This window comes from Scomber scombrus, chromosome 8 (genome assembly GCF_963691925.1).
Source record: "Scomber scombrus chromosome 8, fScoSco1.1, whole genome shotgun sequence".
Lineage (NCBI taxonomy): Eukaryota > Metazoa > Chordata > Actinopteri > Scombriformes > Scombridae > Scomber > Scomber scombrus.
In genome coordinates, this window is record NC_084977.1 from 28985171 (window position 1) to 29011356 (window position 26186).

A 26186-nucleotide genomic window follows, 5' to 3' on the forward strand; every position below is an offset into this window, starting at 1 on the left:
CGGCGTCCCCCTATATACAATTTGGACAAGATAGGGAAGACAAAAACACCATAATCATCTTTAAAAGGTGTTTGTCAGTGAGATAAATAAACAGCGTGTCTAACTGCAGACTAGAGGCACTTTAGCTTCACAAACACCCCTCTCAGCTGCTGCACTGAGATTATTGAACAGTCACATTGACCTCAGTGGTGTACTGTGTGTGTGTGTGTGTGTGTGTGTGTGTGTGTGTGTGTGTGTGTGTGTGTGTGTGTGTGTGTTTGAAACTTTTTTATTACCCCTTGTACATTCAGCCTCCCTTATTGAATTGCAGCCATCAACAGAAATGTATGCTTTTATTGTGCTCTCCTGCCTCTCGATTGATATTTCAGTGAGAGGAAAATAGCACCGCTTGCTGAGGGACGCCATTGTGTTGGTGTGTTTGCATCCTTTTGTTGCCAAAATGATGGATTATAGCGGTTTAGGTGGTAAGGACCTTTAGGAAATAACGACCTGTTTATCAGGAAATAGTGGCTGCAAATGTTAGACTGACTTATTTGCATGATGGATGAGCCTATTCTTGGACTTAAGTATTCATTTCATTTTTACATGCAAGCTAATATCCTGCCACCGCTTGGCATACTGAAGCGGTCCATCTTCGAAATGCTGCTGCTGCACGTAAGCAAATCCTGTTTACTGTAACGAGTAAGCGGCCACACGCAGGAGTACATCCTTGTTCACAGGAGACCAGGTTTACCTCACACACTTTGAGATTTGTAACAAAGTATAGTGGTATATTGTGTTGGTAACTCGATGAGAATGAGCTATGTTTGTCCGATGTCAAAATTGAGCTATCGGGCTGCCACTAAATCTGATTATTTTCAATGAATCCATCAATATTTCTCTCATTCTTTCTTCTTTTTCAGCCTCCTATGAGGAATATTATTCATGTCTTTACTCAATTACTGCAGTTACAGTACGAACAAAGCAGCTGCCCCACATTAAACTGATATGACAGCCTACATGAGCCTCATATGTCACTTGTGATGTGAAAACGTCAACCTCCACACAGTCAGAGAAATACGAAATGTGCATGGTAGTATTAGTTTAGGATTCCAGGCACAGTTCAGAGCCTGCACTGTGCCCGGCTGCTGACAGAAGAGTCGATAATATCGGACATTAGATGAGAAGAAGGTAGAGACTCTACAGTATGAATGTGTTTAAACAGGAGTTTAGCCGACTTTGCTGCATTTAACACCAGAGACGCAGCAGGAAACACACACAGTTATGTATTTGGGCCATTTAGAGACAATAATCTGTAATAGTTTCCAGCCTGTCATGATGTCAACCTGCGTTATTCTCTAAAAAATGATGTGGCTTCAAAAAAAAAAAGGTAGCGATTCAACTGACAAAATATGAATCTCCTCATTTTAGGGGGCAGTGTTGGTATTTTGACAAAAACAAATCCTCCCCCTGTGGCCATGGAGCGAGCTCAGCAGTTGAAGCTCATCTCAGGCGTCCAGCCCAGTGTGATCACTGTAGACCCCTCGGGAACATCCCAAGGAAACTAGTAAATCCTGGAAAATGGCATATCTTCACTGAAGATGCTGCTCCAGTGGGTGTAACTCAAAAAAAGACAGTTTCAGAGTTGATTTGTTAACATACAGCAATAGACATAATGTCATAGTAACTTTTTGATACCTAACTTTTTCAGACCTGATGTGCAAAATCCTCCAGCGTGAATCAGCATCTCACAAATGTCTATGTTTTTTTTTTGCCTTTGTGTCGACTATTATTGAGGCTGCAGTCGAAATGAGCTTTTTAATAGTGTTCTATGTTTGTGTTCATGAGGCCATTCTACCAGAGACATTTGGGATTATCTTAAATGACCTAAAGTCTGTCGTGAGAAGTCATCTGTGCTCATTAAAACACCCTCCCCACCTTGTCTGGTGTGGGAGGGTGGATGATGCATTTGGGGAAGAAAAAAAAAGAAGGCCAGACTGAATAAATTGCCAGCGGTGTAAAGAGGAATACTTGTGCCGTTCCTCAAGTGCAGCAGTTAGTAAGTATTTTAATTACATGCATTCATATCCTCATATTATACAGATAGATGCAGCGGTGATCTTAAAATCATATCGCTGCTGCTGTATCTTGGAAGATGAAAGGCAGAATGTGAGCTGAGTGGTGGTTGATGCAGATTCAATGATGGGGGCATATCAAACAGGAATAGACAGGCTTATTAGAGATAAGTGCCTTCTGTCATATTATGCTGCATATACTTAGCCAGTCAAATTCTGCATAAAATCTGTTAAATTGCCGCTGTAATCATCTCTGCGGAGGTCAATCATTCAATCCATCAGGCATCCCAACGTTTAGCCTAAATGTTGCATGTGCAGCACAGTTAACGTAACAGTAGATTACAACACGCCCGTAAAAAGACTCGTAAAACTCTGATGCATAAACATTCATGCACTTGAGACTTTGAGAATGATGACAGCTTGGTGCCTCAGCTTGCTCTATATGTATGGAAATATATTTAATAGTATTATGGCTGGCAATTTTCTACATTTTTATTGAATGAACTCATCCTACTTACAATTAGTGTGTGTGTGTGTGTGTGTGTATCCAAAGTCTTATGTATTTTATCTCCATTGTTGTCCAGAAACTATTAAAAACAGGAGTTTCTTTCCTTAAAGTTACAATCTTAGCAGTTATTAGTCTTTGGAGCCTCTTCTAAACAAGCTAAGGTAATCACTCTTGCAGCTGTGTGGCTCACTGACGTGTTTTTAATAGTTTTTGTGCAAAAAAACGGAGCTCTAGAGCACAGAGGAATAAGATACATCAGACTTTGGATACACACACAATACTTCTTAGTAGATCCAAACATGAGATTTGGTGATAGGGAGAAAAATAAAGATAATCAGCATTGTGTGTCCTTTTGTTGTTAAGTATCAACAGTGGTTAGACTTATATGCCACATTTTCTTCTCTGTAGATTGTGTCGCCAGAGGAAGGCTGGATTTTCATTGTTAACAAACACAATAATCTTTTCTTACCATAATATATTTGGTTTTCTTTCATGTCATCCATTCAGCCTGTCATTGTGATCATTCTAGCCTGTTTCTTGTTGAAATTAGGGGTAATTTTGTTTTGTTATGCCGTAACCATCAGTAAAAATGTATGTTTTTTTGCCTCTAAAATCATTTTGAGTCCACAATGAAGTTGGCAGGGATTATTAGCACAGGATGATAACTTCATCTATCCACAACAACCTGAACAGCTGCATCGATCTCATCCACAGTTGTTATTATTTTTGTGGAAACTTGAATGGAGCTTGTTCCTAATTCTGTTTAAAATCACAAGAGGCCCAATTTTGCTTTAAAAAAAAGTCCTGGCCTGTACATCATGTTCTACAGACGTAGGAAAACATCTTTATTTGGTGCAGATCCCCACAAAAACCACGGCTCAATCATTTAATCATAATAGTAATCATGATATCACAATTGCAATATCAGTCAAAATAATTGCAATAAGATATTTTTCCGAAATTATTCATTCTTATTTCCTCCTCTTTTTTTTTGGTTTTATTGTTTTTAAACATGTTATTTTACATTGATTTTGTTTAATACAGGGGGAAAAAAGAATAAAAAATGGTCTTGAAAGCCATAAGGGGAAAAAAAGCTCTACATATTTTTAAGTTGGTGAAGGACTTTATTTTTCTGGATGTTTTAGTGTTTGCAATGGAATTTGTGTAACTATGGTTACAGAAAGGGAAAACAATGGAGGCACATACACACACACACACACAATGGACGGACACACACACAAAAACCTCTACATGCTGTCTTTAAGTTGGTGAAGGACTTTATTTTTCTGGATGTTTTAGTGTTTGCAGAGTTTGTGTTATAATGGTCATAGAAAGGAAAAACAATGGAGGCATGTACTAACATTAAGTCAAATCAGCCGCCTACTTCAGTCAATGAACAATCACACACACACAGTTAGGAGTGCAGCATCACAGTCAGCTGAGTTTGTAACCCGGCGTTAAAGAGCTGATTAATTCTCCTTTGTTAAATCTCTTCGACTTGTTTTTTCTTTTGTTTTTTTCTTCACAAAGCGCTGCTGTCGAGGCCCTGAGCTCTAGCTTCTGTCACCTTCTATTAGACTGCAGCCATTTATACACACACTGTCACTTTGTCAACACTCTGACAGAAGCAGACAAACGCACCCGATGACACACAGCAGCGCATAAATGCAGCCGAACGTTTTAAATGGCCTAATTTTTTAATTTGGCTGTGAGGTTTGACTGGAGTCAAGGCTGCATCAAACAGTTACTGCTGGTATTTAATACTGGGAATGTGAATTATTGCAGGTTCTGCATGTATGCTGATACAATGGCTTTATTTTCATTGCTGTGTGGGTGCACAATAATGAAGAAAAAAAATCCAAAGCCTTTTCATGTTTAAACCATAATGCAATTATATGATAACAAGCACATTTTGGGCTTGTTGTAATTGTGGAGAAACCAAAGAATCCCACACACAGTCGATCTGTTTTATTAACATCATTTTTGGGTCACTGTTACTTTCATTTCCTGGTTTCTTGGGAGTTTTTGATCTAATGCATTTGTCCACCAGACCTTTACATATATTGCAGCCGCCTCCGGTTCCACAAGTAAAAATCTCATTCATTTTCCCCATAGATGTTATGCGACTGCTTGGATCGGCATGACACTCTCCAGGTTAAATCAGTTGTGTTAGAAAACATCTGATTCTTTAGTTAAAAGCTGAAGATACAAGAATGTGAGCATAAAAATTGTGGGGTAGGAAGTTAACTACAACTCCCAAGGTGCATTTCAGCCATAAACAGCCAATTATTAAGCATAAAATGCAGAATCTTCAGAATGAATCACTTTACTTGTAATTTGTGGGTCACTTTTAAGTGAATTCAGCAACCATGGCAACACATTCAATGATGAAGCGTTTTCAATTCACTACTACTCTGATTCATCCCCATGCCTTCTTCAGCCGGGGCTCATGGGTATTGTTGTATTCTCAGCCGTCCACTGTGCAAAAATCAATGAAAAAACCTGATTTCTTGGAAAGGAAGATTAAATAATTGAAACTGGAGGTCATAGGGTATAAAACCATTATCGTTATATTATTCAGGGGAGTCTTGGTCTTTCAAATAGTGCCGGTAGTCTTTTCTTTAGTCTTTTCTTACCAGAATACATTTGGTTTCCTTTCATGTCATCCATTCAGGCTGTTATTGTGATCATTTTAGCCTATTTTCTTGTTGTAATTAGGGATTTTTTTTTTTTGTTATGTCGTATCCATTCAGTACCGAGTTATGTAGGTTATTTTGCCCGTGGCTTTGCCCTTGTTTTTTAATTTCAATTCTCTCCTATTAGGTTTGTACTCTTAATGTCATCTTTACACAAACCTAGAATATGTTATCTATGTAAATGTGATCCTGTTTTTCTCTCTTTCATTATCACTTCCCTCAAGTAAGAATTTTCAGTGCAGTATTAAACATCAGGTGCCTTAATGCAGCAGCTAAATAAGAGAAAAATTGAGCCAAAAATCAAGTAAGTCCAGTGTGACTTTACAAAGAGAAGAGAAGAAGGGCAGGAGGGTGATTGGCAGCTACAATTCGCATGATAATAATATTTGATTTAGAGGTGATTGAATTCAATTAAGTGCAATACATGAATTTCCTTTATACCAACTCTGTGTGATATTGCAGATTTTTAAAGTGCTGTCAGAAAACTGCTGCCAGAAACCCCAAAATATGATAGCACAAGGTTACTTTTGAAAGTTTGAAGGACTTCATTAAACTGCGGGTCAAGTAATTGTTTTACTGTTTAGTGTTTTGTGGAGTTTCATCTTGAGAATTCATTCTGTCTGTTTACTGGCTGCTTTTAAGTTTGGATTTCTCATTTCCTCACGCTGAGCACATTTCCAACGAGAATCAATACCTGAGACCAGAAATTCAATTTGAGCAAACGGGGATGATTCTTGCAACATTTTTAGGCTGGGAGGTGTTTGGGAAATTACAGGCTCACAACACGGATGCTTTTTTCTACATAACATTTCTAGTGCAGGCATCAATGACATCATCACCCAGCGAGAAATCAACTAGCCAACTCACTGAGAGTGCTGCTAGAACTGAAATAGACGTACAGCACAGACGGCACTTTGAGCAGATATTCCTCCAGGCTACCGTGACTGCTGGTTCCACACAACTCAATTACATCCCACTCTCAAGAATATCATTGACATGCAGGGAATGGTAGAGAGGAGCCAGGTTGGCAGCCGTGGGGATGCGCATGTATTTGCATATGTCCTCCCTTGCACATGAATATGAACGCAGAATCGCTCGAATAACATAAAACCCACTTGAGACACATTTCACGCCTGCTCTGTATTTCATGTGCCAACGCTCTGCAGCATGTTACTGTACAGTATTTAGTGTGGTTGCCTGCAGCAGTGCTGTTGTTTGACAGCGATCAGAGCTCCATTAGAGGCGGTGGAGGTGACGGAAGCTGTCTCAGTCTGATCTATGATGTGTAAATCGACTGTGACAGAGGTCTGCAGACTGCTGTGTTCAGTCAGTCGGGCTGTTTGTCATTTTCTATCACAAATCTGTTCATCATTAGTGTGTGGACTGTTGAATCCGAATGGATAGGAACACCAAAACTCAAACACTCGGCTGGTATTAAGAGCCTTTCCTAACAAGATTTAATGGTCATTAAGTTTCTCCAGCTAGCTTTAAAGGATCTTTCCTCCGTCCTTCTACAGCTGAATGGCATATAGTTCTTGGCATTAATTACTATACAACATCCAGTATGATGGTCACAGCTTGTTAAATGCTATGGGAAGTGTAATTAGAAGGTAAATTAAGTTTATATTAAAGTGTCCATCTTGATATTGTGTGTATTATATTTAAGTTACGGTTTATATTTAGCTGATTATATAAAGAGAATGTGAAATATCGATGCATCTGAGAAGTTAAGCCTTTTTAGTCAACAGGGAAATGTTTTGTATTACTGCTGTTTTACTGGCACTGAAGTTATACATTAACTTGCCTTTTTTAAGTTGGGCTGCAACTAACAATAGAGTAGAGAAGCTGGTATTAGACACTTTTCTTAAAAAATGAGTCAAAATGATGAATCTCTTCTCAAAAGAGTTAGTGATTCATTTTGTGTAACTGCTTATCATTGCAGTTCTAATACCAAGCCATAAAACTGTGTCTGTATTGAAAGTGAAGCTAGAGCAGCATGTTTATCAGATCAGCAGCAGTGAATACTCCATCTGTGTGTGTGTGTGTGTGTGTGTGTGTGTGTGTGTGTGTGTGTGTGTGTGTGTGTGTGTGTGTGTGTGTGTGTGTGTGTGTGTGTGTGTGTGTGTGTGTGTGTGTGTGTGTGTGTGTGTGTGTGTGTGTGTGTGTGTGTGTGTGTACTGGAGGTGTTCAGCTACACTGTTGAGTGTAGGTCACACATATTTCGAAATACACAATGATGCACATACAGTGGAGGAAAATACACTCGAAGCCTAAAAATACTCTCCAGGTTCGGCATGACACACGAGCTGTTACTCAGTCTGTGCAGACAGTTGTATTGATTAATGCAGAAGCTCATGACTCCATCAGATGTGCATGAGACAGACAACTGGAAAACATGTCTGGAAAGCACTGGTGGTTGACAGAGCGGCAGCAAATTCATACAAATTGTGAATTTTCAGGTGGGTCTGTGTGTCACGCAGCACAAAGAACTACTGTGATGTAACAGCACACGAGACATGTGGCTCTTTCACCTGGAAACCATTTTCAATATTCAGTCATTTTTTATCCTTTAGTGTTGCGGAAGGTCGTCCATCCATTGATGTTTTCAATCTCAGGCTTGAACAGCTTTGAATTTCTGACACAATCAATCCTCATGTTCGGATTTCTGCAACTTCTCATGGGAACAAAACATAAAAGATCACCAATGTCCACGGTTCATCGGTTACTTTCAGAAATCCCCTTGAATGGTACAGATGTAGAAGTCTTTAGTAGACAAAATGCTTTTATTTTTTTGTTATGGTCTTTTAAAACCACTTTTCTTCATCCTGTGGTTCTGCCCTTTAGTGCAAAAAGCTCTTTTTTTTGCCTGCGGACATGACTTATCACACCAACATCAAGTCTTGGCAAATAGTTTTTGAGAGGATGTAACAATGTCACCTCATGTCAACCTTTATCCTTCCAAAATACTAAAAACACATCTCTGCCTGTCTTCTCTCTACAGTATGAGTTCAAGGTGAAAAACATCAAGAAGAAAAAGGTCAACATTGTGGTGTCTGTGGACGGCGTGAAAGTCAACCTGAGGAAAAAGAAAAAAGTAAGTGACCTTTTCATTGAACTGTTCTCCTCCCTGCCTGCAGTTAATGTGAAGTAAACATACATGCTGCATACATTATGCTGCCAATGTGAAGAAAAATATTTGAATATTGAATATGCAATACCTTGACCTGGATCTTTAAAAAAATGATATATATGTATATGTACAACATAGTCTGTGATATATTATTATCAGCCAACCAAACAACCTTGGTCACAAGAGCAAAAAGAAACCAGATCTATTTCCTGTATCCTGTACGTGGCAAAGATCGAAAGAAGATCGATCGTCGTCTTAATTACAGCAGGTGAGAGGTGAGAATGGAGAGCCCGGTCAGGAGGATAAAAGGCTAAAGTGGGAAGAAAAGAGAGACGTGAGTGTTGAAGAGCAAGGAGAAGAGGGTAAAAGACAGAGAAAGTTATAAAGATGAGAAGAGAGATTGAAATAGAAGAAGAAACAGGTGTGTGTGTGTGTGTGTGTGTGTGTGTGTGTGTGTGTGTGTGTGTGTGTGTGTGTGTGCGTGTGCGTGTGTGTGTGTGTGTGTTTATGTGTGTGTGCTGAGACTGGAGACAAGTGGATGTGTGTTTCCAGCTGTGGTGATGTTGACAGCTGTAATCCACAGAGACAGACCAGAGTCGACTTCACCCGCTGAGAATCACAGAGAGTTGGAAAAAGGAGGAAAAGCAAGAGGATGTAAACAAAATCCACTTCATAGTGGCGTCCAATCTCTTTTACTGACATTTAGTTCTTCATCTCAATTCATTCATCCAAGCTGCTCTGCTGAAGAGAGTCATCAAAAAATCTATTTAACCGCCTTCATCTTATGCTCAAACTGTGAGGGTGTCGCTACATTCAGACAGACGGTATATGAGGCTCTTATTATTATTGAATTGTAAATGTCTGGATGTTGGTTAGGAGCCGTTTTAGCTCACAAATCTTCCCCACTGACACCTGATGGCTGTGAAAAGGTCACGAACGGCCAGATTCTCTCAGCTGGTTTACCATCTGCTCAGAAGTCAAATTTCCCTGGTTGCTCGGGGCGACGGGGATGAATAGTAACCCTACAACTTGTTGATCTTATTTGGGATTAGGATGCAGACATGAAACCTCCTTTTGAATCTGCTGTACAAAGCTACAATCTTGTTGGAAATGTTAGTGATGCAGTTTAAATGATAATGAATAAATAATAATAATAGTCTTTCATGCCTATCAGCTAATTTGCATGAACTAAAAACTACTACTTCATTTTCAAATATGGAAATCTTTCTTCTATTTTCTTGAGTAATGGATTTGTTATTTGGTTTATAAAATGTCAGAAAATGATGAACAGTGTTGACCAAAGTCCAAGGATGTTTCTTCAAATGACTTGTTTTATTCCAACCAACAATCCACTATCACAGATATTCAGTTTACTCTCTTAGAGAATTAAATAAAGCACATTTCAGACACTGAAACAAGACAATTGGGGCTTTTTTTCTTTCTTTAAAAAAATCACTCAAAACCACGAATTGACTATTAAAATATTTGACAATCCATTTTCTGTCGACTAATAATTCAACTAACTAAAATGTGGATTTCTCTTGTGAATGGTTGTCAGGAAAAAGGAACATGTTGTTACAGCCCAGATGTACAGTACGTTGCAGTTATACATTAGCGTCTCGTTAAAACGGGGCTTAATTGCGTTGTCTAAGTGGCTCTCTGTGGAGCCGCTTATTCATTACGCTAATATAAATGCTCAGTTTTCTAAGTGTGTGTGGACTTGAAAGCATGTCTGCATGTTGGTATTCTTTTGTGTGTGGATAGTACAACAACTGGAGAATATGTGGAATATTATTGCAATGATCGCATACTATATAACTAGCTGATAGCTGATGCTCTGGGCCTTCGTTGACATTTTCAGGTTCAGTGCTTCACCAACATTTGCCTTCAGATGAGTAGAAATACTTTGGAAATAAAATCCAGACCATAAAACTCTCCACTATATCTCAGACAAATTAAACTCTTTTTAGGGTTAGTTGCTCCTCAGAGATGCTTGACCCACCGCAGTTATTAAACCGACAGTAATACTTACAAATACTTCAGATTTCATGGATTTTATAGGCTGTTTAATTATAGATGTAGTCAAGTGGAAACCTCTGTCTTACTGGGAAAAGTTGATGCTAGCTTGCTGATAATATGGATATTAATTAAAAGGTCAGTATGGACTGAATAGACTATAATAAGCACTCAGCTGTTGTGCATAGGGTTGCAAAATTCTGGGCATTTTCTAAGTTGGAGATTTTCCATGGGAATTAACAGGAATATATGGGAATATATGGGAATTAACGGGAATAAACTGGAAATTTACAAAATTGCCTGTTAGCCTTAACAGTAAACTTAAATGTAGTTAGAAAAATACCCATTGTGTAGCATAATCTTGGTTAAAACAACCAGATTTAATGCAAATACAGTTGCATATCTCCCCTATTCCTCAATCACATGCACATAGCACATTACTTACTGCAGGGCCGGACCTCCTACATGCTTTGTGCATTCCTCCATCACATGGGACTTTTTTGGGAGGGAAGGGGGGGGGGTTACTCAACATTCATGTTTTTGTCATTTTAATGAAATAATTGATTAAAGTTCTAATCACAAATAAATTGTATTAGTTTGCATGCATGTCTGATTATGACAAAATGAAATGTTTGTATATATGTATGTTTGTATACAGTTGATACAGTTCATATAAACAAACCCCAAATTTCCAGTTAATTCCCGGTAATTCTCATGAATTCCTTTATATTCCCATAATTCCCGTGGAAAGTTTCCAACTTGGAATATTTCCAAATTTCCCCAGCTTTATTTCCTATGGAAAGTTTCCAGAAATTTACCAGAAATGTATCTGACATTTTCTGCCCCTTTACAACCGTAGTTGTGCATGGATCCAATTCAACTCGTTTGCAGTGGGGAAAACATTTGTAGAACCAGCAGCTCCTCCTGATTGGCAACTGTCTTTTTTTTCATAATTCAATGCAGGCTGGGTCAGGAAAGGGTTTCCACCAGTCCAATCTGAATTGAGCCCGAAAAATCCTCTCTGTCTGAAAAGAAAGAAGATACAATGGAAGTGATTTGAATCATCTGTCTTGTACTAGCTGATTGGAGTAAATACTAAAACCATCATCGAAGGCTCAACGTCAAATTAATTGGTAGGCTGGAATGAAAAAGGACGGTCGATAGGCTCGTTTGGCTTTATGGCCGCACGGCCTAAATGTCAAGTGTGCCGGTCGGCAATCTATTTACATCTGAGTATGGAGGAGGCATTGGAAGACCAGAAATAGGAATGATTGAATGAGAGAGTCAACAAAGCTCTTGTGGAGATAGAAATCAATATGAACTATTCCTTTGTGCTCATGCGTTGACATTTTGATTGTGACATTAAACTGGAAGGTAGATGTAATCAAAGGGGCGGACAGACGGGTGAAAGGGAAAACGTGAAAATGTAAATACGGAGGTTATAATAATATCTATAACAAAAGAAAGAATTTGATGCAGTTAATTATTGGTTATGATACAGAAGGGTAGAAACCTGGTATGATAGAAGAAAGGAAATGGAAATTGATCCCAGTACAGAAGGTATTTTGAGTAATTCAGATTTTATTATTTATTCATTTGTCTTTTTACAACCGGCTCTATGTATTGAAACACTTTTTGGTTTGAACTAATAGTTTTGTTTTGTTTTGTTTCCACAGAAGAAGGAGTGGACATGGGATGAAAGCAAAATGATGGTGATGCAGGATCCCATTTACCGGTAAGCTGATCACACACTTCTTTGTTTATTTTTATGTGTATATTTGTGCATAACATGTTCCAGCTCAACTTGAAATGCTAATTTATTTTGTTTTTCTAATTCCTATTGTAGTGAGTTCAGTTCTTATGGCTCATTGGGCTTTTTTCCAAATGGATTTGAATCCAAACTTGATTAAATACACTGTGGCGACTCAGGAAATGAGAATCTTTTGTCTCTGTCACTGCAAGCGTTGACATTTTGGAGAGAGAAGGATATTGTAGCTCGTTGATGATAACTTTTAGTGACTCCAGAACAGAGTTATTAGGACGTGTTGAAGCAGTGGCAATATAAACAAATCCAGAAATGTGAAATTAATGAAGTAAATATCCCAATACTGACGCCCAGTTTTCAGTTTTATTACTTATTGCATCTATCTTCATCATTTGCTATGTTTACTGTCAAAGTCAGCATTCACTAATTATGTTCATCATTTGATATTTTATCATTATTCTTTAAACCTGAGGTGTATTTGTGTTGTTTGGAACAAAAGATCACAGTGTTTTACCCTCATCTTACAACAGCTTGAGTAGTTTCACGGTGGCAGCTTGAATTGAGGCACCTCATTTAATCCAGATGGTTTTTGGATTCTGTGGTTGGAAAAAGGTGAATAGGTATGTTTAAGGGATGGCTGAAAACTCTGTGATTTGTTTAAAAAGGGGTAGCTTCAATTTCAAACACAATCTGTTGTCACCACAGAGAAGTCAGTCCTTTTGAACAGTTGAAGGTCTGACTCTAGACGGGCAATTTTGGATCAAGGCTTTGGTTAAGGATAAGGTTTCTCAATCTTGGGGTTGAGGCCTTAAGCAGGTTTGCAGGATATTACAAGATTCATGTTATTAATATTTATTTAAAAAAAACTGAGATTAAGGAAACCAAAGCTTTAGTGTGGTATGAAATGACATCACAGGTCAGTCTCTAAATGCTTCACTCATAGAGGCGGAGGACAATCTTCCAGTTTTTGTGGTTAAAACTGGGAGGAAACAATTAGAAATAAAACAAAAATAATAATAAAAAAAAAACAGAGCAGGATACATGAACTTATATCTTCTCCTTGTGTTTCTGTTGTGAGGTTTTCATTATCTTATTTTGAATTGTGAAACTTTTCAATTCTGTCACATCTTTTTTTCTTTTATTGTTTTTTACCATGACAACAGCAATAGATCCATAAATTATAGATATTCCTATTATTGAATGGCATTCTCTGTGTTCGTACTGAGCAAATGTTGCTGTCAGCTGCTTCAAAATAGCAAATTCTGACTGAATAATGGGGGAAAAAACATTACATTCAGTGTAAATATTTAGCTACAAACGATTGATAAACTCTGGTTTTGAAAAAATGTATGAATTAAATCAATAGCGAGTCCTCATAGGAATGGAATTACAACAAGAAGACCATTCAAAGTTCTCACATACATAAAAAAATATTAAGAAAAATTGTAAAAGAAACACAATACATGAAAAAAGACACATTTCAATACAATAAGAGTTGAATACAAAAATACAAAAAGAGTTGAATAGAAAATAGAAATAAGCTAAAATAGACACAGTGCAGTATAAAAGCCAAGGATTCATAGGTGTGTTAGTGAGAGTGAGAGTGACATGTTTACACTCTGGTCATCTCACACCACTGCAACCGTAAGATCCAATTCATTCAGTCCATTTGCCGCAGGGGTATAATCCTCTGATTTGTACTCCTACCATGCTTTTGAAGAGTGTATTAAATCAACTTTTGTATCCTATAGATGAGTAGAGAGTAAACTGAAGACCGGTTTCACCACAGAAACATACAGTATATTCTCTCCTGGGTGACTCATATTTTATCCTCTCTCTCTCTTTCTCTCTCTCTCTCTCTCTCTCTCTCTCTCTCTCTCTCTCTCTCTCTCTCTCTCTCTCTCTCTCTCTCTCTCTCTCTCTCTCTCTCTCTCTCTCTCTCTCTCTCTCTTTTACTCTTCACACACATATAGACACACTCACACACACATATATATATATATATACGCACACACATTCCCAGGCATGCACAGCTCAGAAGTGCATCCAGGAGCCCTGTTGGGGGGGTTCTGGCTTCGGAAATGATTCTGTCAGAAAGATGGATTTTGCCCGGCTGTTTGTGTAAGCATCTCCGAGAGCTCAGAAATGCAGAAAGATTTTGTTTCGCCGGAGACGTCTTAGCTTGTCTCGCACATCTGAGCCCTTTAATATTACAGTCACAAAGTTTCCCCGTAGGAAAGCGAAGTAGCAGAGGAGGGGGGAGAAAGGGGGGGGGGGGAGTACGACAAGTAAGCATCATCGATCAGTTGCTGTCAGCTGCTGAACTGAGTCTGACAGGTACTGACGACATCTCATCTTTTCTGTTCAAGTTAGTTATGGGATGATGGTCCAAACAGCAGCCTCAGTCATTAAAAGGGTGCTCTGTACTCTTTTTTACTTGAAGCCTTAAATTACATTTAAATTTCAACAATTATGCTTCTTTTAAATTCCCGGCAACAAATATGTGTGTATAATTTTAGCAACAAAATTAAGAGGAAATGTTGAAAACTGTTATTTTGAAGCTCATTCAGGCTGTTTGACACTTATTGCCCAAAATTATGACATTTTATTTTTATCCTATAAATCCTCCCCTTCCATATGGCTGCAAAGTACCAAAATATTTCCATAAAGCATCAGACAACATTAAGAGAAGTAGCAGACTCCAATCCTTCCATCTAGTTAAACCTCAGACTACAAAGCCAGCGCACCAAGGGAACAGCTTTCACCGTGAAGACAAAGTTGCTTGTCGACTGTGAATCACTTGTTACCTGTTTTTCTGTCAACAACACCGTGGTGAAGGGCAGCCTGCCAAACTTTGCAGGTGTCTTGAAAAAATACAGAATGTACTGTTGCACTTGGAAAAGCAATCACTTATTTAATGCTTTTCTGTTTGGTCGAGAAGTTTCAGTTTACACTGGTTATTATTTGCGATACCTTTGCAGAGTGACAACGCTGACAAGACGGACTACCTTTAACGCCCTTCTGTACAAATATACACTCGCCCAAGATCAGCTGAAGCTAACAGGAGACTTCAACAGCTTGAGTTTGCCAAATCAAATATTGTTCCTCGTCCTGGCTACAAGCCTACATGCGACTGCCAGGATGTTTCTCCTTCTGTTGCGGTTCAGCAAAGAAACACTATACATAAAAACTGTGGAAGATACCTCCTCTGATAGTGTTGTGTTAAGATAGACTTGAAAAATCTGGATCTATACTTCTACAAATACCTTATTTTTAGACATATTTGAATCAATTTCAATGCAGAAAGGCTTCTCAATAACCAACCTTAGCTGAAGATGCTGTTACTGTAGTCTGCATCTGCTGTGAACAGCTGTGGAAAACTATCAGTCTCACCAGATGACAATAACAGTCCGTCTCTTGACCTTGTTTCATACAGTCTGCTGGTTTTGACTAATAAAATTAAATTCATATATGTCCACAGTCTCATATAAATACATGTTATGTTTCTGTGCTCTTCTTCTATCAGATCCATTTTTATATCTGTGATATTTTTGCCCTTGAATCCCTTCAAAGTTGTGTTAGATTGGACAGTGTTAGTTGGGTTTTTTTGCCATCAATATGCAAAGTGCAGTTTTTATCTCTCAGCTGGAGCAAGCTGTATCAGAATCTTAATTTTTTTTAAATGACCCCATGCAGTGTGCTGTCAAGTCATAGAGGAGAAGGAAGATTAGTCTGTAAATGTGGGGAAGATGAAGCATTTGCATGAACTTCATGTCAAAGTGGAAATCAGAAGATTTCCCTCTGAAATCCCCACGTGATTAAACATTTTACGAATATAACCTCTTGGTTTAACGTTAGAACAAATATACTTCATAAGGTAATGTGATACATATTCACATCCAGTTTTTCAAAAACAGAGATTAAAAAAAAAAAAAGCACATCAAAGACCCTTGACTGTTATAAACGCTCCTATGTGGGTTTTTCAGATTTATGGCGACTGGACGCCGTGGGTCTAACTCATCTGGGAGGATTTAGCCGAGCACTTTGCATTTCTTCTGTGCGTTTCGTTTCATCTTCAACTGCTTTCTAGCCAGAGCTGCTGGCTCTGTGCCACTGAGGGTGTCCGGTGCCATGTACTGTATGCAACATCAGTGCTGGCAGGAGTGGCGTGATAGTGACTGACTGCACTCAGTTACGTTTAAACACATTTACATGTAAACACATCTAAAGATAGTTGTGATGATCTTATTCTGACTTTATTAATTTCCAAAATCCTAACTGCAATAAAATCTGCAAAATTCCTCCACTCTGGGCATTTAAAGCTCAACAAAGCAATCCAAAGCAATGGATATATATATATAGGCACAAGTCCTTGTCATAAACTTGACCACATGGAGATATACACATACTGTATATACACACAGCTTCACACTCATACATATTCATTCAGACAAACACAAGCATGCACACACACTTGAATGATTTATGTACCATCCTATCAAACGAGCCAGAGGGACGTTGACAAGCTACACATGCTAGACGCCGGTTAACAAGTCCATGCTGCACTGTAGCAGTAAAGACTAACACTTTCACGACCGACTTCATGACTCATTTTTAGAGTGCTTTTTAAAAATCCCAAGTGCTTCACTCAAGATTGAAAAATAAAAAAAAACAACAATAACAAAAGACACAAAATTAAAGATAAAATAAACCTGGGTGGACACTCTACAGTGTGATTCAATCTGTTTGTTGCTTCTGCACACGACGTATTTCAATCAACCTTCACGCTCAACGTCTTTGCTCACACTGTTTGATTACTGATCTTAACTTACAAACACAAAACCCTCCAATTGTTTTTTTGTCTGTTGACTACTTGAGTTCAGATTTAATCAAACAAGGTGACCCCATCCTCCCATGTTGATAAAAATAGAAAAGGCTGGGTTACTTTGTGAATTCTACTTTGAACGGAAAGGAAGAAGATGAAGGAGTAAGTGAAGACTACAGTCAGCTACACTAATATTAAAACAAGCTAACCATAATATAAAGTGGATCTTTTTTTTTTACAGCAGCCAGAACTCTTAAAACTGCAAAACCAAAATGTATCTGATCTTCCAGAAGTCAAATTAATCAGGCGTTGCAACTCTCCCTCAAACTGAATATGAAACATCCACCAAGCCACTGTAAATTTGTTCTTAATCTAAATTTAGTTGGAGTGACCAATATGGGGTTACAATTGAGCTTAATCTGCACAGTATCTATGCAAAATCCAGTGAATTAAAGTGGATCTATTATGCTCATTTCCAGCTCTATATATTGATTTTAGGACTTGACTAAAGTAGCTTTGCATGATTCACAGCTCAAGCTTCTTATTTATCGTATACTGGCCCCTTTATTCAACCCCTCATTTCAGGCAGTTTTAGCTCCTGTCTCCTGTCTCAAAGCAAGATATGAAGCTATTTGGAGCTGTTTGTTCAGTGGATCAGTTAGACATAATGCATGGAGCAATAGCACAAGCAGAAATAGTCAATGAAATGTTTGATGAAGAGCTGTAGACAACAAGCACACCTCCAATAGGTAAACAATTCATTTTACTTTGCCGTGCTGCGTAAGGGGGAAAAAACACTCACAGCATGCCAGCTCCACTCCAGACACGGCTCATAACTGGTGCTTTTTACTCATAGTCATTACTTCTATATACATTTACCCTTATTATTTAACACTTAAGCCACATTTAATAAGACCATTTCACACTGTAACATTATATATTTATGACAAAAAAATAAGGAAAGGCATATTAGGTGCCCTTTTAACTGGAATTAAAAAAGTAAAATCAGCATAATCTGTCAGAAAAAAAGAAGAAATTGACTCTTAACACTACAGATTGGCCATGAAGTCATGTTGCCAACTTGTGTGTTCCTCCTCAAAAAGTGACAACTCCATATAGGTGAGGCTCTAGTAGGCTCCACTATTGTTTCCTGGATACAATCTGAACCGAGTGTCTTTGTTACTATGTTGGTCTGTTGTCCGCTCTGTACCTACGCTGCACTTCAGCTCCAATGAGTGTTTGATTCACGGCTGCTTTCGACCGTCAGTGACATCCGGCTCGCTGTATAATCAAATGGAGCACTCATTATGACATTTCTAAAGTGTAGAACAATTATACATTATGGTGTCCAAATGGGTCCTGTGTTGATTTGTCTTTTTGGGCACAATATTTAAATAATACTGCTATGTTAGATTAGAGGATCATAACTCTTCTGCTCCATTTCACCAATGGCAACATCACTTTTATCATTTTTTTTTACGTAACATAGCAACAAAAAGGACATAATGCTTTTTGAGCTTTCAGTGCTGCTCTTTGACTTTAATCATGTGTCCTTGTGATCATGGCTTTGTTTGAATGGACAGGTAATTTACGTCATTTGTAGTCATATAATGGCAAAAAATACATGATGTAACCAGCGATGCATAATCATACCATCCTGCCACAGCGTGTTGCTGAAACCTCCTCAAAAACACACAGGTAATTTAGAGTATTAGTCATAATTTCAAAGGAGCTTTTGTTTGATAACCATGTACAGAACTGTTTTAAGCTCTACATTACACAGGAAGCTGAGCATCTGAAGTCATATTTTGATGTAGGACTTTTTAAAAGAGAATGCAAGAGAGAAAAATAAAGTAGGGATGTTAAGAGAAGTAGAGAATTGTACTCTATACTGTTTGGATTCATAAAGCATATAGATGTGAAGGCATACACATGTGAGGAGAATATGTATAGTATGAGTCACCTGTTTTTTAGGATTCAGTGACTGCTGATTGCTGATTCTATTTGAGGTTTTAGCAGAGCGATATGTTTACGATTTAGTATGGGAAACCATCACAAAGGCTCGTTATGCAAGAACATGCTGGGGTTTAACAGCTGCTGCTAACACTTTGATTTGATCATTATATGGAAATTTGAAGATTGGAATCCATAGCACAGATGAGGTGATAAGTTTTTATCTTTGCTGTGTAATCATAAGAAAATGCAGTAGTCAAAGAATAAGAAAGTAATGACTGATGTATGTATTTCCTTAAAGGACAAGCTTTATGGCCATTTGAGCATAGGGTTTTTGAGTTTACGAGGTGCACCTGAATGCACCATAGTCCCACACATTTTACCATAAAAAGTGCTAAAGATGTGCAGCAGGTTTTTAAGTGGAGCCTCTCCAAAGTGTAGATGGCATGACTGCAGTCTTCTCAACAATCCTTACACGTGACCGTAGTTTGATTCAGAGTGTGGATGGAAAGAAGAGGAGGTATTGATAGACGGCCTGTTGTCAGGAGAGAGAGAGAGATAAAGAGAAAGAGAGAGAGAGAAAGAGAGCGAGAGCACAGCAAGGAGGAGCTGAGAGAATCAATGCACTGCACGCAGCTCCACAATATAATAAGATTTCACCCATTTTAAATAGTAAAAAGAAGAAAATCAATATGTGACGGTCAATGTTGATGTTGTGACAGGCCGCCGCCACACATAATTCAATGTATGGTAAACACTGCATTGGAAATATCCTGGAAAATGATCTTTTGAAAAGCCTGACTCTCACTTTGCCGCCCCTGGATGATGGAGTAGAGCTAACTTTCCATTAGACTGAACAAAAATGATCTCTTAACAATTAAGGACCAAATCTAGCATGGAGAAGGTCACCAGGGATGAGATCTAATTATACATCACAGAAATGTCTACTGGACTCCTTGGCTGCACACACCATCTGTTTCTTACTATTTACCCTTATGTATAGAAACTGCACTGTCACAAATCTTAAAGTGGATATTTAATCAAGTTTTGCCGCACTTCATTTTCTTTTATTACACATAATGATAAATTGTTCCATTTTTAAAACGACTGTCAAATTATGTTAAGCGGTGATGTGGAATGTGTTGTTATTAGGATATAAATAAAATGAGCTGCACATTCAGTTAATTCACCACAATGACATCCAAGCACAATGTTCTCCAATGAAACAAGAACATCTTCCCTGAAGCTCTTTTGACCTCACTTAACGGGACCTTGCTGTATTGTCAATAGAAGGACGTGAGTTGGATTTTACTTTAGTCAGGCAGCAGAAGAATAATCATGTCTTCTTTGTTGTCTCATGAAAATCATCTTTATATACTAAGAACAATGTTTCTGCCTCAAGGTTTGGGAGGACACTTGAATTCTTACTGAAGTATTAATGCTCTTAAGTCCAGGAGAATTCAACATTTGTAATACCTCACAGAGTTTTTCAGGATGGATGATGAGTGTACAAAGTGCAGCGATTCAACGCTGGAGGCTGAGGTTAAGGTCAAGAAAAGTGTGTGGTTTTGGTTAAATGTCGGGGTACAATAAATGAAATATGTTGTTAGTGAATATTCTGCAGATATCAACATTAAAACCTTTTCTTACTTAGCCTATAATTAGTAGTAGAGCTGCAACTAAATATTATTCATGATTATCTTATTTAGAGATTATTCTGTTGACTTTCCCAAGTAATAGATTAGTCGCTTGATCTCTATAATATCATAAAATCCCAAAGTAACCTAAAACGTATTGGTTTTTATCTGATAAATTATCTAAAATCCAAAGATATTCAGTTTACAATCAACTTCAAGAACCAGGAAATATTCACATATAAGAAGCTAGAACAGAGAATTGAGGCATTTTTGCTTAAGAAATCATTCAAAACAATTAGTTGATTACTAAAATAGTTGTCAATCAACCAATCGACACATGATTGCGGCTCTAATTAGTATATGATTGTATATAAAATGTTGAACTTCATCGTCACATTATAAAACAAGACGGGAACTCATAGCAGCTGCAAATTGAATAAAACATCATTTAAAACTAGCTTAAACTTTACAGTGTAAAATGAACAAAAGAAAGAATCTCAAATAGACAACCGACAATCACACTACAACAACACATCTTGAACAAAGCGCTGGTTGCGGCTGTAAACGCTGTTCACTGTACGTACATCACAACAATAGCAGAGAACATCCATGTTAGGTGGAAAGTGAGGAGCCTCTGCTTCTAGTTAGTTTGCTGTAGCTGTTGTCAGTTTATGCTTCAGAGGTGTGTATCTCTCTGCTCTGGCTCCCGACACACATACACAATGTGTTTGTGTGTGTGTGTGTGTGTGTGTGTGTGCGTGTGTATAAATTCCACCTGCCAGAGAGCTGTAGCCTCAGGGCAAAACCAGCCAACCAACTCAGTCAGGAGTGTATCAGAATCCCCCGGATCAAGCACATCTACCCGCCCACACACATCAAACTGGCAGCCTGAACATTTTTTTTTCTTTTTTTTTTGTCAAGCCATGCTCACAAACTTGTAGGCGAGCACAATCTGCAGAAAACGCACACAGACATTCAGCCAATTTGACAAAACGCACACTAAATATTTTATCTTTCTAAAGCACGCACACACACACACACACACACACACACACACACACACACACACACACACTTTTATATGACTCCAGGCCACCATCCAGTTCAGGGCTGGTGCTGCAGGGCTGGGAGCAAAGGGGCAAAGACCTTGGAGGGGTAAAACAACACCACAGTCATGTCGAGGATACTAAATAACCCAATCACATCATTTATGACTTTAATAGACTGATTCTTTGGAACTGAACCTCAAAATCATTTAAGTACAAGAAAGCTGGAGCCACCAAGTCAATTGTGCTTATTTCTGGACTCAAGTGCAACCTCCTTGAGACTTGATCTTCCTTACTGTTTTGCCTCATCTCAAGATGTTCGACTTGTTGTCAAAAATAGTTGTTTCATCCACAAAGAACAATGGGCTCCAAAGCAGCTGGATCTGTGGTTTATGCTTTGAGAGAGAGAACAGACGAGAAGGCTGAGAGAATCTCAGGTGATAAATCTGTCTCGCTTTTCATTCCAAGAAAAACTAAAGTCTACATGTGGACAGCAAATGTGCAAATCTACTTTTGTCTGATCTCTGCTTTGCAGAAAACAAACTCCAGATCCTACTTTACAACAGTTTGCCAAAATCAGAGGTAATAAAATTAGGAATGTCATCCCTTAAAGCTGGAGTGCAGGACTTTTGTCTCCCCCTTCTGGCATGAACAATAACACTGTCAACACGTCCTTACGTCATAGGCTTCGCCGTAGGCTACTCTCTACTGTCCGCCCACTAGTGTTGCAGCTGTAAAGCGGTGGATAGATTGTTTTGAGCATCACACAAGCCCCACAAAATGACTTATTTCACTGTCAGAATTTGACCCATTTAGTCCGATAACATTTGGAAAGTCTAGAAGAGCCATACGATAAAATGAAATCAGCTGGTGGAAGTCTGTAGTGTGCATGCTCCGCCCAGAAAAACATATTTACTGTGAAATACAGAGAGATTTACATGGCAGTGATAGGTTTAATTGGTATTGTGTGAACTAGTTTGGTAGGGGCATTTATATGTAAAAGTTCCACACTGCAGGCTTAGATTAAAAATGGATCAATACTTTCAAACCCATCCTGAGTGTTTTTTTTATGCCAGACATCATCAACGATGGGGCTTAATAATTCTTAATGGACAGATATTGCTAAAAATCCCCATAATCTCCCAGGGTTGACAGGTTTATCAGCACAGAAGGGTAAGACACTGATCACACAGAGCAATTTTTGGCAGCCTGGGGCAGATTTTTGTAATTGTTTTCAATGAGAGTGATGCTTTGTGCTCGCTGCTCATGTTTTCCCGCTCTACGCGTGCCCTGAGCGCCTCGAACTGAACTTCGACTCAAAATGGAAAGTGCCTGATATCATTAGCATTTGTCCAATCCATTTTTTCCCCATTGTCCAATCAGATGAATTGAGTGGAGGTAATAGTCATTAAGGACAAACTGATGCTGGATACCTGGAGCTGTATGACTTTTACCTTACTAATAGTAGACCTAGAGGGAGATTACTTTGCCGCCTCCATGTACTAACAACTGGATGAACACGGATATGAATTGTATGCAAAGAAATGATAATTGACGGATGTGTCATTACCAGATTGTTTTAAACTCTCGAATGTCAATAAATCTTTCGGCCTCAAAAATCCAGCATCATTGGAGTGTGTATACACATCTGTCTCGGGTTATAACTCCTCCGGCCTTCAACTGTGGTAATTGCTGTCATCCTCCGAGGAGCAGCCCGCACTCAATGACCTCCACCTAACAGCCTGTGTTAGAAGTGCTTGGCTCTGCGCCTTCATTCCCACTTTAAACCTCTCTGGTGAGAAGTTCACACCCAGCCAATTAAAGTCAATCTCATGTTTGTGTGTGTTCTAGAAACATCCTCATTATGTGATACGGAAAACAAGCTCAGATATGAGGCGTACACACACACACTCATTCTCCACATTTATGCTTTGATATTTCAGTATACTTCTGACATGTTGATTATACTCATTGTACACACACACACACACACACACACACACACACACACAGAGCAAACACATTCACACACACATTCGATCCCATAAAGTTTTTCACAGCCTCATTCAGTCCTGCTCAATCTCTGTCTCAGCAGCATCCTCTTCCTCTGCGCTCTGAGCTAATGGACTGTCCAGTCAAATTTGATAGTGTGCTCACTTCCCTGAAGGGGAAAAACTCATTGGAGACAAAAAGAAACAGAAACAATTCCCCAGTACGGAAACTCTTCCCGAAAAGTAGCTGATAGCACTTAAAGGGTCAGTTCACTCAAATGACAAAAGACGTGATTGTGCTGTTTTGTTTTTATGTGTCCAGGTTCGGAGATATAAATGCACTTTTGCCATAAAGTCAATATGAAGCTGATATAAATTCAGTTTCTCCCCTCCTAAACTCTAAAAAGTTACTGGAGTCCTTCTAACTTTATTGTTCGTACCATCAAAGATACAATCACCTGTAGTGCTTGGGCCCTAATTAACGTGGCAAGCCATGAATTTCACACCTTTCAGTGCTATCCTCCCAATTAAACCGCCTTTGAATAACATCACCATGACAGTAGTGCTATATGCTATTGTTATTGGATGTAACCACCCTACATTCACAGTGACACTGACCTTTATCGAGTGAAATAGTTATTTAACACGATATTTAACACCTATGGGAGTTACAGTGCAACAAATTTCAAAGACATGAATACATGATGACTGAAACCCGTCAAGGATACAATATGACAGGAAGCTGCTTCACAAATAGACATTGCATAGCCCGAATCAATGTCATTACAAAAGAAACAAGAACAAAGTCACAGCAACCAGTCACATTTACGCCCACCAAGCTAGCAAAAATGCCATGAAACACAATTAACACTGTGAGGATTCAACAGGATCCCCCACAGATTATGGGTCTAAACACATGTCATTCACACCAGCAGCTACTATTTAAAGCAAGCAGGAATCAATAACCAGTAAGGATACATAAAAATCTGTCAAATTTACTGAAGTTTCTCATCATTTGAAGACAAAGTCCATCTTCCTTTCTTTCTTTATAAAGAGTTTAGTGACACAGTTCTTCTCGAAAAAGGCTTTCCTAGTAAGTCTGCCACCAAATCTGTTTTTCTCCTCCGTCAGCCATTGTGCGTTTAAAAACCCGACAGAGCTTGCTGACCCTGACGGCCCTCCACTACATCATTAACAGTTAATTAGCTTTTTTAAATTGGTGCCTAGATGTTATAAAAACATGGCTATTATTTGAAAATGAAAGGCATTGAAGCAGAGTAGAGTTTTCTGGCACAACTTCACCTACTTCCAAGGTGCCAAAGAAGTGAAAAAAAGTCAAACCTCCAGCAACACATAGCAGTATAGGACAACTTTATTTGTGTTTTGGGTTGCAGCCTTCATCAGGGTCATCATAAAACACATTACAAACAGTATTTAAATAGTTAAAAAGAAAAAACATTCAAAAATGTGAAAAATAACCAAACAAAAAATGACCAATTATGTGCATCAGCCAATGGGGTAACTACCAAGATGGGTTGGGTGTATGGTCATGTGACTTCAGGCCAATCATTATCCCAGACAGGCAGTGAGGCAAGTGGAGTATCTAATAAATGGCATGGCTGACCAGTAGTGTAGTTTATTGTTGTTTATTTGACTTTACCAGTAAATATCAAGAACTGATTTGACTCTTTTGAATTATAGTATAACAGTAGCACATGTAGAGAAGGGGTTTTAAAAAATCAGAAAACTGACTCAGTGTTTAGTGTCAGTTACACAGGAATATCTAAAATGGGAACATAGTTTTGCTTCACGTTCCTCATGAATAATGCTGCTGTTATCTTAATGAACCCTAACCAGTCTACAATAGAGGTTGCTATGGAGCTCTGGTAAAAAAAAGGACTATTGGTGACAACTGATTATAACTATGGCTGTGTTTGAAATGACTACCTCATTGACTCATTCATGACTCCCAGCAGTTTTCACTAGCAGATAAAATGAGATTGCAGACACTTAACTGCTCCTATTTGTTGATGTAATTTCGTGTCACCATTACCGACTGTTGAGTTGCACGATAGCAATTTTCACATCTATGAAGTGTGACACATTGCATGGTGGGATTGTCAGCAGAGAGTGCTGTGGACATTGCTTTTTATGTTCAATTGTGGGGTTTTCTGAGTCCATTATGTGCTGAGTATATTTCACACTCAGGATCTGTACACTCAAATAAAATGAAGGGTAAATGTAGTGAGCTATGTAGTAAATAGGATGTGGATTTGGTCATAGCCTGGAACCAAACAACCTATTTTGAAAGAAAGTCATATGCATTTGTTTCCTATTTCTTTGTAATCTTGATCCTCTGACTGGAATCATGAAACTTGAGGCTCTTAATAGTTACTGTGATGTTCAGGAAAAGCCACTCAAGTCTTTTCCCTTGATCAGATCAGATTGAGCCTGAGCTTCTTCACATTATTACAATGCTGGACGTCGAACAAACACTGAAAAAACAACATGAGCCAGACTTAATCATTGATAGTCTCGACATGTAAGGCCCCCCACTGCTCAGCC

The 26186-nt window shown here is 38.5% G+C and overlaps 1 protein-coding gene across 2 annotated transcripts in view; it reads left to right on the forward strand.

The window, feature by feature from the left end:
- The window catches only part of LOC133984931 (carboxyl-terminal PDZ ligand of neuronal nitric oxide synthase protein-like), a 199235-nt gene that overhangs the window by 59320 nt on the left and 113729 nt on the right, over nt 1-26186 (forward strand). Inside the window, exons 3-4 of one of the 2 annotated variants that reach the window (XM_062424447.1) lie at nt 8260-8352; nt 12081-12139. In XM_062424447.1, the coding sequence (XP_062280431.1) occupies nt 8260-8352; nt 12081-12139 (152 nt within the window). Of the gene's footprint in view, nt 1-8259; nt 8357-12080; nt 12140-26186 lie in introns of those variants that run through there. The other variant, XM_062424448.1, reaches the window with a different exon arrangement.